This window comes from Tetrahymena thermophila (assembly GCF_000189635.1).
Source record: "Tetrahymena thermophila SB210 genomic scaffold scf_8254389, whole genome shotgun sequence".
In the NCBI taxonomy this organism is placed as follows: domain Eukaryota; phylum Ciliophora; class Oligohymenophorea; order Hymenostomatida; family Tetrahymenidae; genus Tetrahymena; species Tetrahymena thermophila.
Genome location: NW_002476172.1, coordinates 106,704 through 122,010, shown reverse-complemented (window position 1 = coordinate 122,010; position 15,307 = coordinate 106,704). Strand labels below are relative to the sequence as shown.

Below are 15,307 nucleotides of genomic sequence, written 5' to 3'. Positions count from 1 at the left end.
CTCTTAATAAAACTTAAATAAAATGAAGGATTATTTCGAAAAATAATTTGTATTTTATTAAAATTGATATTTTGAAATATTTTAAAAAATAAAATAAAGATTAGTTTACTTTTTTAAATTAACTATTTCAATAGTTGGTAACAATATAAAAATCTTTTCATGATTTAATTAATCTCAAAGAATGTAATTAGGAAATTTTTACACATTATGAGTAAAATACTATTCTTAAATTTATAGATATTTGAATTTAAAAGCTACATTTAAAATTCTAAATAATAATACTTTCATAATTATTAATTTATCTTTTTTTCTGATACAAACAAATTATTTAATTAAATATTGATTAAAACATTGAAACATTTTCATTCAAGTTTTTTCCATTCTATTTCGAGCTTGCATCCACTATCAACTATCATTCTAGCAACAGGGCATCTTTTCTTTAAAATTTCATTCATTTATTATAGTTATTAGTCTGAGCCATCTGTATCAACATAAACAATTCCCCAAATTCTTTATAATCCTGAAGTTATAGGAGAGTCTTCTGTCATGGGAAGATCATTTGTTCCTCTTTCATCTCTTTCAGCTTTAATATCAAATTTTGCTTAGTTTATAGTAAAACCTAAATGTGAAGCTATATTTCTGGCAACTATGTTTTCACAGCCCACTAATGAAGAAAGCAACAATTCAATAGGTGATGGACCACTTCCATTTCCACCAACTTTCTTGGCCATATCTGTAACAACAGTAAATCCGCTTTCTGTTTTAGTTTTAACTGAGAAATTGTCAGTTTCTGATTATATTTGATATTATCTCAATTTATTTTCTTGCATACTTAAATAACTAATTTTTTATTTATTTTGTAAATGTTTTCAATTTAATTAAATTATCAATTTTTAAATACTTCATCGAATTACTTATTCGAAAAATTCTTTTATAATTTATTTTTTCCACTAAGGGCTAAATATTTAACAATACATTTGCTTTTTAATAATATACTATAAATACTCATATACAATAAGTTCCATACATAACGTAAATGATATTTCAATATTAAAAAATTAACCAACTTCACAAAATAAATTAATTTTATAAAAAAATTTAATCATTTGAAATATTTACGGTTGGTGATATTTCTAATGCAGGAATAACTAACTATATTAAAACTACTTTTAATTTAATTAAATTAAAGAAAAATAAACCCACTAATAATCATAGAATAAAAAAATTAATAAAAATTGTTATTTTCTCTCTTAATTTTATCTAAAATTGCTTAGCATCTATTTATTTTAAAATAATTAATATTATTTTGAAAATAATATTTTACTAATTTCTAAAGAATTTTGTTTACAAACAATAAAACCTGATAAATATTTTTTAAAAGAAAATCAAAAAACAATTATATTTTTACTTTAAGTATACTAATTATTTTATTAATTTTAAATGTTTAGCTTTAGTGTTCTAATTTGAGCAAAAATTATTTAGATAACTTTTAAATATATTAAAAAAATAATTTTATCATAAATTAAATATGAAAATTTTTTTATATAAAAATAAAAATGTTATTATTTTTGAATTAAATGCATGTTATCATAATTTTAAAAAATTATTTTTACCTAGATATTAGTATAGATTTATTCATTAAAATAGCCAATAATATTCAAACAAATAATCAATCTACTTTAAATTTAAATTAATTTTGATTATTCGATCTCAAAACGACTTGAATTTTAAGCAGACTAAATGGCTATTACACAAATAATAATATTTATATTTAAATAATTTTTAAGTAAAATTTGTAATTGATAAGTGTTAAATAGATTGATAAATAAATAAATATTAAAAAAAAAATGATAAAATGGATTCATTTAAAAATTAAAATATCAACATTAACACATAAGATATAAGAGTTGATACATAAATAGAATAGACTAATAGAAATTAAAAATAAAACGAAAAAGGGATTGCTATTTATGATTTTATAGACTCATAATAAAATAACTAGAATTAAGTTTAAAATCCTTAAAAACATGTTGGACAATCAAAAATTTGTATAGGCTTTTGCACTTTCTTATTTGCTTTTTTACTTGAAAGTTCTATTTCTTTAGCTTTTGGTATTTTATTTTTCTTGTTTTAGAGAGATGAAGATATGAATGATTATTGTGAGAACGTAACACTTAAAAAATGGGCTTTTGCAACAAGCATACTATTTTTTGTTAATTGTGGAACTGCTTTTCTTAATTCGATTGATTAGCTATTACTTTTTTTAAAAGACTAACTACAAGAAAAACATGGTCTTCTGTATATTTTGGTTTGTCCTTTAAGATTTTTATTAGGAATAGGTTTTTTTGCTAGTTACATTGGAATTTTTATTAATAATACAACTGATTGTGGTTAACTTTACAAATTAAGCTTAGCTTACTGTATAATTAATTCAATATGGTTAGGTATCGCTGCATTAGTAATAATAATAACACTTATAATAAAGATAATTGAATTAATCACAAAATGTGTAAAAATACTTTTTAATAGATGATATTATAAAGAAATAGCAGATTGATTATCAATTTTTATACTTTTATTATTATTGAGCTTATTAATTATTATTAAAATTAACTTAATATAAGTTGAATTAAATCTATTTATATAGACAATTAACCTTAAAAATTTGTAAAAATTCATTGAAAAATAAACAATTTTTCACTTACAATAGTTTATAAAAAATTAAATTGAACCTACATTGATATTTATACATACATTTTAAAAGAAAATGAAATAAATTGAAATTAAATTTTTTGAAATTGGAACTGAATTATATATTTATTTAGTAATTTATATTTAAAACTCATTTATATTAGTATAAGAATAAGTTGTTTTATTATTTATTTATTAATTTATTTTTGGAAAAATTTATTTTCTTTCTATGTTTCTGTCTTATTGATTGATTGATTTATTTATTATTAGTAGCTCATTGAGACATTGTTATGATTTTTATTATGTTTAGATCATTAGAGGCTGTGAGAATGAAATTATGTTAGTCAAAAACAATAAATTCACCTAGTTTAGGGCAAACGGAAGTGAATTTGTTTCCGTTTTCATAATTACTGGTTTGCTTCTCGAGATCCCAAACTTTGATAGACTCGTCAGCACTGCAAGAGTAGAGGTTATTATTCAAGTGAGAGAAATATAATTGATAAACTGCTTTTGTATGTCCTTATAGTTAATTTACACACATTCCTTTTTCTATGTTCCAAAGCTTAATAAGTCCATCTTTTCCAGCAGTAGCAATATCAACATTTGAAGAACCTATTGCAGCTATTATCGAAATACCCTTTTTATGAGCTTTATTATTATAAGATTTGAGTTTATAATCTCCAGGTTTCTTCTGATTCCAAATTCTAAATCCATCTCCGCAGGCACTAACTAAACATCTAAGTGATTCGTTTTAAAATGTGCACAAGCTTGTAGCTGGCTGATCTTAATTAAGAGTTTGAGTACAGAACAGCTCATCTAAATTCCACACTTTTACAGTTTTATCAGCAGATCCTTTTTTTAAAATTAAACATTAATTTTTAAGTTTTTTTTAAACTGGTAGAATTTCAATGTAGGATTTAATTAGATTTCAAATAAATTTGAATTCAAAATTTAAAGAATTACGCGAAAATTAATTCATAATAAAAGTTAATTAAATTTAAAAAATAGCAATTTAAACAAAGTTAGAGTACGAATAAATTTATAATTATTTTACCTGATATCAGGAAATCGTCATTGTATATGATAGACATTACAGCGTCTTAATGATCGTTAAAAGTGGCTAGCAACTCTTTACCTTGAAGGATTGGATTCCAAATTCTAATTTCACCATCAGCTGATCCAGATGCAAGGAAAATATTGTTTTCTTTTTCTATTTTTTAAAGTGCATAAATGGGAGATGTGTGACCTCTTATTGTTTTTATAAAGTCGAAGCTGGAGCTTTCAAGCTACCAGAATTTTATTGTATAATCCAAAGAACCTGTTACGATGATTTTTTTGGTGGAATTTTCTTGGAAGACTATCATAGTACAAATACCAGCTGTATGAAGTGGGTTTTTTTCAATTTAATTTTTAGGTAAAATAGTAGAATAGCTGCTGCTATCAAGAATTTAATTAGTTTCTATTTCAATAGCATTGTAATTTTAATCTTCACTCTAATATCCATTGTATAATGCATTCTTTTGTACTCCAATCAAGCCATTTGAAGAGCTCTTTTGGATTACTTTTTAATTGTTGGCACTGGCTAAACTAAATCCATTTTAATTCATGCTATTTGTGGTGTTGTTATACATGGCCAAAGATGGAATATCGCTTGTGCTGGAAGGAGTGCGATAATATTTGAATTTAAATTCGCTGCTTGAAGAGCCATTCATTCCATTGAGCCCTAATTGGTTATTTATTTTAGATAAATGAAATCTGCTTGTATTAGGAAGAGGAAGATCTTCAGCAGACATCACAAGAAGCTATTTTAACTCATTAAATTTATTTTTGAAAATGCTATTTAGTTCTTCTGTGAAAAACGTAACCATCTTTGTATTGCTTAAATTGTCCAATTCGTGAATATTACGACGAAAAGATTGGACGTAGAAGTTAACTTCGTTTTAAAACTCTTTTGTATTAGCCAAAGGACTTTTAATAATGTTTTCAAAGAAGTTTGTAACTTCATTTTCATTCTGGCGATTAAGAGAAGCTAAATCGCTTAACGATGCTTCTTTGACATGTAATTTCATTTTATTTTCCAAATACTAGAAATGAGCCTACTACTTAGCAACTAAATTAGTCAAATAGTCCTCAATTTCATTCACTATAGCGTTCTTAGCCTACTAAAAAGATTGCTCTACAGCATCTATCACTTTAATGTAAGAAGCATGCTTAGATTTAATGATATTTTCATATTCTTTCATCTGCATCTTGACTCTCATTAATCCCTATTACAATTCACTAACCGCAGCATTATTGAACTAAGAATTCTAGTGAGATTCTAAAACATCATTTATCTCATGAATAGTCTGCTTATGAGCGCATAAGTGAGACGAATTATCTAAAAAGCACTATATACAAAAGAATCTATAATAATTGCAAAAGGGTTCAGTACAAATAGTCTAAACTTTCTTTGTAGGATGACGAAAACAATTGAAGCTAAAGTTATTCAACAAACTCATTTCTTTATTCCTGCTGTTATTAAAATAATTATATTCAAAAAGTATCTTCTCTGTTTTGGCTTTTAAAGGCAGACTTTTTAATTTATAAATAGGTTGGTCTACTTCTTAATTTTAAGTAAATAAATTAATTAATTTCTTGTTAGTTAGAAGGATTTTTTTGTTTGACTACTCCTTATTCTATTTGTTTATTATATTTATTGATTAATTAATTAATTTTTTGATAGCAAAAATACCTCTATATGAAAATTACAAACACAATATAAGATTAATTAACCAATCAATACCGATAGTTTGAATCCATCTTTTGCGCTCTTTATTCTAATAGAATCTTTCATCAAGCCTCTCAATTTATATCAATCAAAAATAATTCTGACTGAAATCCTCCAATCTCAGCTAATTTTGAATGCTTTTTGACATAATTAAAAATTCATAAATTTATTTATGATAAATCTATTCTATTTTTTTCAACAAAATAAAATATTTTTTTATTAAATTTAAACAACAAATTTAATATTTTTGATAATAAATCTCAATCAAAATAAAAATTATTTTTATAAATTATAAAATATATAAATCAAAAACTCTCTAAAAAATGGAAATTTCATCATAGTAAAATCCAATCTAATTTTTTTCAAGCAAGTAATTTTAAAAAATAAAACAAAATAAATATATTTGAATGTTAAAAAAACATTTAAATTAACTCTAAGAAAATTATAATAAATTAATAAAAATAATGTGGATTTCATATTTATAAATATCCTTTGATTTAAATTCCAAAATAAAAATTGTTTTGTTTGTTTGACTGGTTATTTACTTACTTATATATATATGTTTGTGTGTAGGTATAATAAAGATTTAGAAACAAACTACCAAAAAGAAAAGAGATAAAATTATTTAATAAATATGATAATTTTATTTTTACAATAATAAATTAATTTTAATATATTTAGTTAATGGCAATGTACTAATTTTTTTCTACTTTAAGCTATTTAGTTAAGTATTATGCAGATATAATTAACTAACTAAAATCATTAATCAAATTTGCACTCTCTCACCTATAGTTAAACTTGTTTGTTGCATTTATTTACAATTATATAGTTGAATTATTAGTAAATTTTCGTTAATTAATAAATTGCTTGTACGTACAAAAACTTTTTATTCTAAAGCTCTTTATTTGTTTTATAATATTGAAAATATTGAAAAGCTCATTCATTTTTAAAGCACAAAAGCGATAGGAAAATTGTAATAATTATTTATTTTATTTGATGAATAAAATAAAACTGTATTCCAACGATCTATATTTAATCAATCTCTTAAATTGTCAATAGAATTGTTTATAGGTGTTGGTGTATGTGGGTCTTAATATAGTAAGAGATTATCTGACTTTTTAGCACTGCTTTTGACTTCATTATAAATGAATGTCTCTTCTACTTTCTCAGAACGATTTTATAATTGCAAATTAAATGTCAAATGATGAATTTTAGATCCAGGTGCGCTATTATTGAGGCTGGTTATACTTTTGTTTGAAGCAATTACATTTTCTTCACCATTACCAAATTAATTAATTTGGTTATTGCCTATATCCAAAACATTACCAACAGAAGTTCTCCCATTTCCTTTAATACCATTGCTATTTGTATTAGTATTACCATTAGAATTTGAAGATTTCTTTTTGGACTATATTGTAATTATTTCTTCTTCAACATAGCCAAAGTTATTCATATTTTATTTAACATCTGTTTAACTATTTCTTTTTTCATATTGTTATTATTATTATTACTATTATTATTGTGGCTGTTTCTTATCAAGGTAGTTATTCAATGCGTGATTTTCCATCACCTGATTATTAGATTGACTATTTTTTTAAAATAATGTAGTATTGGTTAAATCTAGTAATTCTTACGTCTACATAAATTATTGAGTAGTGTTTTACATACCTCCTGCGTGGTTTGGTTATGCCGGTCTTTAATTATTCTAAATTTGAATCTATTGCTATTCTTAATTCAGTCTATCAGCACTTGAGTCTCCAAAACCTACTCCTCCGCCTATGTTATACTATTGCATTTAAATTTAAATTGGATTACCATTTAAAGGTGTTTAGTTATTTTTGGATCTGTTGTCATTGCTGTGTTAAGGTTAGTACTTATTAATCATAGGCGATTAAGAGTTTTGATTTACAAGATCTTTATTGTCTATTTTTTTCATCTAGTCTCCATTTTCTGGTTAAGATTCACCACTATTTGCGAGATAAACTTATCCATTATTTTGATTTTTTGCGTCTTAAATATTGTAAAACGAATTAAAAAGACTCATGTCTTCTGCCCATGTGGGCTTTTTTTCAAGATTTACATTTGGCTATTTTAAAAATCTCATGTAACCTAATATTCTCTGCTTTGTTAAAAATTGTCTAGAAACAAATACAGTCATGTCAAAAGCCAAAATTATTCCACAAGTCTCAAATAATATAAAGTAAAATTGTGAGTTTTAAAACATCTAAAAAGGTGTCAACCAGACTTCACTTGTTTCGATTGATTAACTGCCCAATAAAAAAGCAAAGTACAGTATTAAACTACTAAAAATAAAAGTAAAGTATGTAATCCAAGTCCAGTATCTTGTAAACATAGCAATTTTCATATCAGCCACCTTTTTATTTTTAATATTTATTATTTTAATAACAACCTTAAAATTGTAAAAATTATTTTTTTTTAAACAATTAAAAAATCTTGATATAAAAATTTCATGTAAAATATAAAATTTTGCTTTATTTTATTTTTAAATTGTCTATAAATTATGAAAAGTTGCAATAAGAAACAAAATATGAAATGTTAATTAAGATTTTACTAAAATGATCGATGTGAATATAATTAAAGAGAAGTTCCAAAGATCTGTAGAGAGACCATCCTTTGAAAAAGTAATGGAATCAAAAGTCAAATAAGTACAATAGAAAATGATTAGACCATGAATCAACCCTTAAATTACCCAAGATAAGAAGTTTGAATCTGTAAATATTGTTTTATCTTAACTTGTATAGTAGAAAGTAGGGAATTTCTTTTCTAAATACTACTCCTTTCTTTCTAAAATTGACTAAAGACGATTGTCTTCTTCTCCCATTTTTACTTAGTCGACAGTAACTTTATAATTAACATCCTAGTCAAATACGGCTCTAGAAATCAAAGGTAAAGCTGTAAAAATCAAATTATACAAAGAAATAAACCAAGCATCAAAAATAGTTTGTCCGCTAAATGCATTATAAAATGAAAAGTACAGCTATGGAATTGTAAATAACCTAGTATTATAATAATATAAATTATAATTGAATTCTTCAATTGATTCTTTATTTATTTTTGTTAAAAAATTACATATTTTTGTAAAAGAAGTAAATAATCATTTCAGCTATTCTAATGTATGACCATCTGCCATGAACTAAAACTAGACGCCAAAGACATTTAAATTCACCAAATGCAAAATCTGAGCTTTATGCAGCTTGCATACCTTCATTACCAAAAATACCACATCCTAATTTAATGATTATTTGAAATTAATTAATAAATATTGCTTATTGATCATTGCTTTAATTTTTATTTCAATTATAATTTATTTGAATTATTTTACCTATATGAGCTTCTTGTATCATATTGACATCATTAGCACCATCACCAATAGCAAGTGTAATTTTTTTTAAGTTGTCTTTTATCAATCTAACTACAAGTGCTTTTTATTTTGGAGTAACTCTACAACAAACAACAGATTCGCAATCTTTAGAGATCTTCAAAAACGCTTTTTATAAATGAACATCTCCAAAAATTAATGTCAGTGAATCTCCTTCTACAAGCATAGATTTTTTAGCTTAATCATTTTTTAATTGAATAAACTTTTCCATAGCAGTTCCAAGTAAATTATTTCTGAGAGATTATTCATCTTTTTCAGATATTTGAATAATCTTCATGTCATTTTGTATTAATTTGCAGCTCTTTGCAATATTTTCTGCTGTTTCTAGCTTATCACCAGTAAGCATCCAAACCTTAATATCTTAAAAAAATATATTTTATTTAATGATATATTATTTGTTGAAATTTTATTACTGGCCTTAATAAGATCATAAATTGTTTCTGGAACTTTATCTTAAAGTTTATCCTCAACTGCAGTAGCACCAATTAAAATAAGATTTCTCTCTATAGAATCAGCTAATTTATCTAATAAAATTTTTAATAAAAATATTTAAATACTAAAATTGAATATCTAAAATATATTTTAATATTTTATTAGTATTTTTGAAGTTCGTTTTATTTTTTTGAAATGTTTCTAATTGAATTAAATGAAATAATTTATACCCATTTCCCTTTCACGATTTTCTGAATCAGCCAAAGCATTCATTTTTCTTTTGAAATCTTAATACTCCTCTTCACTCAAAACCCTCATAGCCATCATAAGGGTACGAAGCCCTATAAGACTGAATTGTGTGAGATAGTCATTAGTTTTATCTAAGAAAGGCTATTATTTGTCTGTATGCAACCTAGATTTTATGATACTATCTGCTCCTTTAATATAAAGCTTAATAACGTTTCCATCTCTTATTATAACAGACATTCTTTTTCTATCACTATTGAATTCAAATGAATTCAATAATGTGACCTTTTACTTAATACCTCTCACATTTATATCTATGGTATCACTTGAGGCTCCTTCAAAGGTAAATCCCATATGTCTGGCTGCATCAACAAGAGTTATTTCATCTGGAGATGGGCCTTGATAGTCTATTTCATTAGTTTCCTTGTCTCTTTAAATAATGCATTCGTGAGCAGTTCCTAATAGCTTCCAATATTCGCATGCTAAGTCACGCTAAGTTTTAATTAGATAAGAACTATTTCCATCTTCACTCTTTAGCTGTAAATTAACTATCGAATCGTGTTTAGCTTCAGCTAATAATTCATTCAAATGGCGATCGTAAAAGTTAAAAGAAGTTAATTTATGCTTTTTTGGTTTATCGCCTTCATGATCCTACTTTTTTTTCTGTAATTTAGGGTCCTTTTCTCCTGAGTCTCCATATAAATTATGACCAATTACACTTTTATTAAACTCCATTACATTGCAAGTAAGAGTTCCTGTTTTATCTGAGAATACATATTCTACCTATCCTAGTTCTTCATTGATTGTTGTTGTCATAACTTTTGGCCAAATGTCTTTCTCTTCACAGTACATTTATTTATCATTAGTAATAAAATAACCTTATGCCACCTTAACCATTTCAAGAGATACAATCAAAGAAATAGGTATCATAGTGTTATATAGTAGAAAATAAGTAAAAAAATATAAAATAGCCAGTGCTCCATATTGATTAATTTAAGAATCATCTTTTAAGTACCAATGTCCATCTAAGTTATTAGAATTCCAAATATAATTCAGAACAGCAGTAAAAAATGAGCAAATCATCTAAAGAATGAGAATTCCTATTATTTATTATTTAAAAAAATAATTTAAAACATTTTTTAAAGGATTTTGTCTTAAAAATTAAACATGATAGTCTAAATTTAATTGGAAAATTATTTAAAGAAAATAAAATTTAATTTCAATTATTAAGTCTTCTCAACCTTTTTAAAATTCCAAAGCATGCCTTGAAAGCAGAAATGATGAAACAATTTTAAAGTGATAAAAATAATTTCAATTTTAGTAACTTTGGTTTAAAATAACTAGAAATCAAGTAATTTATTGACAATTTTTATATAAAAAGTAAGAGTAATATTGGGCTATAACTTAGTTTTTAATAAATTTTATTTGATCTCCAATTAGAATAGAAAAGGTTTTCTAATTTTAATTTTTCTTATATTTATCATTCTAATTTTATTGTTTATTAGATTTATCATTCATTCTATTTATTGTTTATGATATATAATTAAAGGGTTTCATTTTTTATCTATTTTAAGTATTTACAAAATTCGAAATTATTCAAATATATGAAAAGAATTTATTAGCCAAAAAAAATTAATAGTAACCCTTCAATATAATCTAAATAAAAGATACCATAAATGTTTTTTTTCACTAAAGCTTATTTTATTTTCTTTTAAAAATAGGTATTTAATTATTTAGTTAAACTACTAAAGTAGAGATCTCGAAATCAATAAATTGAATCATGATAAATTACAAAAAAGTTACCTATAATATATGTATTCATTGTTTTTTCCATATCAGATGTTTTTTATTTGGGTGGCTCAGAGTTTCTCATAATTTTAGAGTCCAAACCTGTATAAGCAACAATTCCAAGGATATAATCTGTATTTCTCAAAAAGGCACCTCTTAACAGCAATTGTTTAGCAGATGCAAGCACTTTTTAAGGTGAATATGATTGATGTCTCTTGGTTTGATTACCATTTTGAGTAGAAATGTTTACTTTCTAATTTACTTGGCTTTTATTTTGTTAAGTATTATGAGCACTATCTTGCTCGCTATTCAAATATGGTTGAGGATTTGTTTATTTTTGCTTTTTCTCATTTTCCTCATCCACTATTTTTTCAACTTCTTCAATAATCTTCTACATGCTATCTTATTATTTAAGACCAGGAACAGGAGCTCCTACTTTGCTATTTTAAGTTGTTGCCTTTTTTTCTAATTTTACCTCATCCTAATTTTTAAAAAAATACATTTTTAATTCATTTTTAGTTATTTTTGATAGTTTGAAAAAAAAATAATTCATGGCTAATAAGCTAGAAATGATGAAATTATCAATTTTATTTTCCTTTATTATAAAAGCAAAGAAAATTATTTGTTCTTATTTAAATATAATGTTAAAAATATTTGCACTTATTTATTTTTTTGTTTGAATGTATTTCAATAAAATGTCAAAAATGTAATCTGAACTAGTTTACTTCCAATTATTATTAATGAATAAGAAAAAAAATTGTTTGAGAAGTATTTGTTTTGCAACCACAAAATAGATAAAAAATCTATCAAATTGGATCTAATTTCGATTAATTAATTTTAATCTGGTTTCAATCAAATGTTTTTGCTTGGTATTCAAAAAATACTGAATAAAAAATGCTTTTTTAATTTATTGGTTTCTTATCAATCTCTAGTTAGGTTTTTTTTTAAGTTCTAGATAAAAATAAATTAGTTTTGTGAGAAAATTAAAAGAAGAGAATTGATTGATTGATTGGGTATTTATTTTTGTTTTACAAATTGTATTATATATTCATCAACTTTTTTGTAATAATTATGATTATCTCTTCAAAAGAATCTTTATAAAACTAAATGAAGTAGAGTTTTTTAAAAATTTTGTTTATTCGTTTAAGGGCTTAGTTTTTTGTTATCAATTTATTATACTAGTATCACTCACTATTAGTAAATTAAATATTAATAAAGTATTAATAACAACTTTAAATTTTTTATCTCATTCTCATTTAATACCTAATTCCTACTTGAAGTCAAAAAGTTTATTCGGCTTGATAATATATTTTAAACCTATATTTAAATACATAATTCGAAACACCTGCTAAATGAATACTTTGCTTAAATAACACTTTGTTATATATTAGCTTTTTATATTGCATGATTCAACAAACAATTTTATATATTTAAAACTTTAAATTGAAGTAAAAGTAATTGCCATGAGTTTTTTTAAATGATTACCTCAAATAGACCTTCAATACTCCCATTGAATTTATATAATTCAGGGTTCGGTTTTTCAGCTTATAACTTTAAGCTGCGTATTTACTCTAACTTGCATTCCTTAAAAATTTGATAAGTTTCTCTGAGGCACGATTTTGGTTTCATATTTTTTTCTCCATCAAGTGCTCCTGTTTCTATGTAGCAAACACCGTTGGGATAACTACTATCTACTGCTATTAAATCTGCTGGGAATGGTTCATCCTTATAAACCTTGATAATATCGCCTACTTCTACTTGTGCCCAAGTTATTTTTTCCTCAACTAGACTATCTTAAATAAAAATTCTTGTTGTTTCCTCTGAATTAATTTTAGTATCACTTTTGTGTCTGTTATAATCTTCAACACCCTCACGCAACATCGAAACACCCAGCACAAAAACTAGAGGAGCTATGGCTGAGAGAGGAGTTAAGGGAGATATTGTAGGAATTGATTATAAAATTGCTATAATCAAAAAATAAATATTTGCATAGCGCTTAAATTAAAGGAGCAAAGACATTGGTAGGAAATCAATCAATGTATAATGCGATGTCTTAATAAAATTAGAGGGAAACGGACTAATCTTATTCTTGACTCGATCATCCATTTGGACATCAATAATCCTATCATGATTAAATACAAGAGGTCTACGCTTTAAACACATAATAATATTTTTTAGCTCCTAATTTTAGCTTAGATTCGACGATAGCTTGATTGCTTTTATATACTGATGATGATGATGATCTTCTCAATCAATAACTTTCTAACTTTATTTCTCCTATTCTAATTAATTAATTAATTTATTTATTTAATCAATTGATTGCTGATATTAAATACTATTTATTTATTCCTTTTTAATTGTTTTAATTATTAATTAATTGCTTTCCTTTATAATTCTATGAAACCTCTTTCCTTAACTATATTTTTTATTCGTTTAATTATATTTGTTTGTTTTTTTTTTGCTTTTTGATTGTATAATTGATTGATTCAGATCCTGCTTGCAAGCTTGTTGCTCTTTAATTACCTACAGACCCCTCTAAAAAACTGCTTATTGTTAATTATTTTATGGTGATTGATTCGATTTAAATATTACTAATTTTAATGTGATTAAAGCCTTCTTTTTATTAATTTGCTATAAATCACTAATGAATGATTACTACATTTATTCCATTTATATAAATTTTATAATTATTAATCCCTCCTTTCAAATTATTTTCATTCCATTAATTATTATTATCTAACTGCTCTTTCTTTCTCTACTAATTGAAATTAAAAGATATTTATTTACCAAATTCAAAATATCTATAAATACAAAATATTTTTGTAAAATTTCTTAAAAATTTGCTATTAATAGTTTCTTCAATAAATATTTGACTACTTTTTAAGAAATTATTTGCTTAACAATTTTGTTATTTTTAAGGATTAATCAAAGAAAGGCACAATTTAAACTAAAAAATACTCTTTTTAAAAAACACACAGAAGAAAGTATTAAGAAGGGTGTTAAAAATGAGAAAAAATCTTCAATAGTTAATTTGATCTCTCTTCTATTTTTATAATTTATTCATTAAATTAGATTTATATCACTTATTTTATATTTTTTCTTCCTTAAAAAGTTATTGATAATTAATTTACAGATTTCTACTTGCAATTTTTGTTATTTGAAATTTTTAAATTTTTAATAGTATTTAAATTGATAACTAATTCAAAAATTTTATACGAATTCATATATACAATTAATAAATAAGAAAAAAAAATTAAAAACTAATTAATAATTGCAATGAATTATTAACTCACCGAATCGGAATGAATAAAAATAAGAAAACTTTTTTTCACCTGTTTTAACTTTTTCCGTTTAATTTAATTACACACAAATTGAAAAAAAAAAAACATCTATTAACATAATTAAATTTTTTTAAACAATCTACTTGAATTTTCTAACTATTTTTAATAAACATTTTTTCTTGCTTTTAAAAACTGGTTAATTTTAAATTTTATTTTGTTAGAAATCAAAAATAAGTAAAAAATGTAAATCAATTTTAGATGAGTTTGTTTGTATATTAAATAGGGTATATTTTTATTTAATTAATGATTATAAATATTATTAAAATATATCTTCAGCTTGCACAATATTCAAAAATAATGAGAATTTAATATTGAAATAAATAAAATAAAAATAATTTTTAATACTTACTAACATGAATTAATAATTTTTTAAACATCTTACTTAAAGTACACTTTTGTTTATTAATATAATTCTTATCATATTTCTACTAAAAAATAGACATAATGTAAAAAATTAATAAAAGCTCAGTTTTTTAAATGTTTTTTTCTAGAAAATCAATAAAATAGCTAACTGATAAACTATTTTACTAAAAATATTCAGATTTATGAATTAGTTATTTGGTTTAACTTTATTTAATATATAATATTTTGAGATTTCAATATATACCCAACTTTCTTTCTGTTGAGGGTAGTTAAATT

The 15,307-nt window shown here is 23.8% G+C and overlaps 4 protein-coding genes across 4 annotated transcripts; 1 reads left to right on the top strand and 3 right to left on the bottom strand. All coding sequences in view use genetic code 6, as the record gives it.

The window, feature by feature from the left end:
• Window positions 1–362: 362 nt before the first annotated feature.
• TTHERM_00994380 (OsmC family protein) lies at window positions 363–830 on the bottom strand (the record flags this gene model as incomplete). The annotated part of the gene is made up of 1 exon (XM_001024286.1): window positions 363–830. One exon carries the CDS (start codon window positions 828–830, stop codon window positions 363–365), a length of 468 nt encoding a protein of 155 aa, XP_001024286.1.
• Window positions 831–1,855: 1,025 nt separating this feature from the next.
• Window positions 1,856–2,493, top strand: TTHERM_00994370 (transmembrane protein, putative; the record flags this gene model as incomplete). Its single annotated transcript, XM_001024285.1, has 3 exons — window positions 1,856–2,167; window positions 2,271–2,308; window positions 2,445–2,493. The coding sequence occupies 3 exons, from the start codon at window positions 1,856–1,858 to the stop codon at window positions 2,491–2,493; spliced, it is 399 nt and encodes a 132-aa protein (XP_001024285.1).
• A 472-nt stretch (window positions 2,494–2,965) lies between these two features.
• TTHERM_00994360 (WD domain, G-beta repeat protein) lies at window positions 2,966–5,192 on the bottom strand (the record flags this gene model as incomplete). Its single annotated transcript, XM_001024284.3, has 2 exons — window positions 2,966–3,543; window positions 3,746–5,192. 2 exons carry the CDS (start codon window positions 5,190–5,192, stop codon window positions 2,966–2,968), a joined length of 2,025 nt encoding a protein of 674 aa, XP_001024284.1.
• Window positions 5,193–6,497: 1,305 nt separating this feature from the next.
• On the bottom strand, window positions 6,498–13,490 carry TTHERM_00994350 (phospholipid-translocating P-type ATPase, flippase family protein; the record flags this gene model as incomplete). The annotated part of the gene is made up of 8 exons (XM_001024283.3): window positions 6,498–7,835; window positions 8,034–8,478; window positions 8,552–8,708; window positions 8,805–9,221; window positions 9,275–9,385; window positions 9,524–10,639; window positions 11,343–11,808; window positions 12,813–13,490. The coding sequence occupies 8 exons, from the start codon at window positions 13,488–13,490 to the stop codon at window positions 6,498–6,500; spliced, it is 4,728 nt and encodes a 1,575-aa protein (XP_001024283.2).
• Between the last annotated feature and the right edge of the window lie 1,817 nt (window positions 13,491–15,307).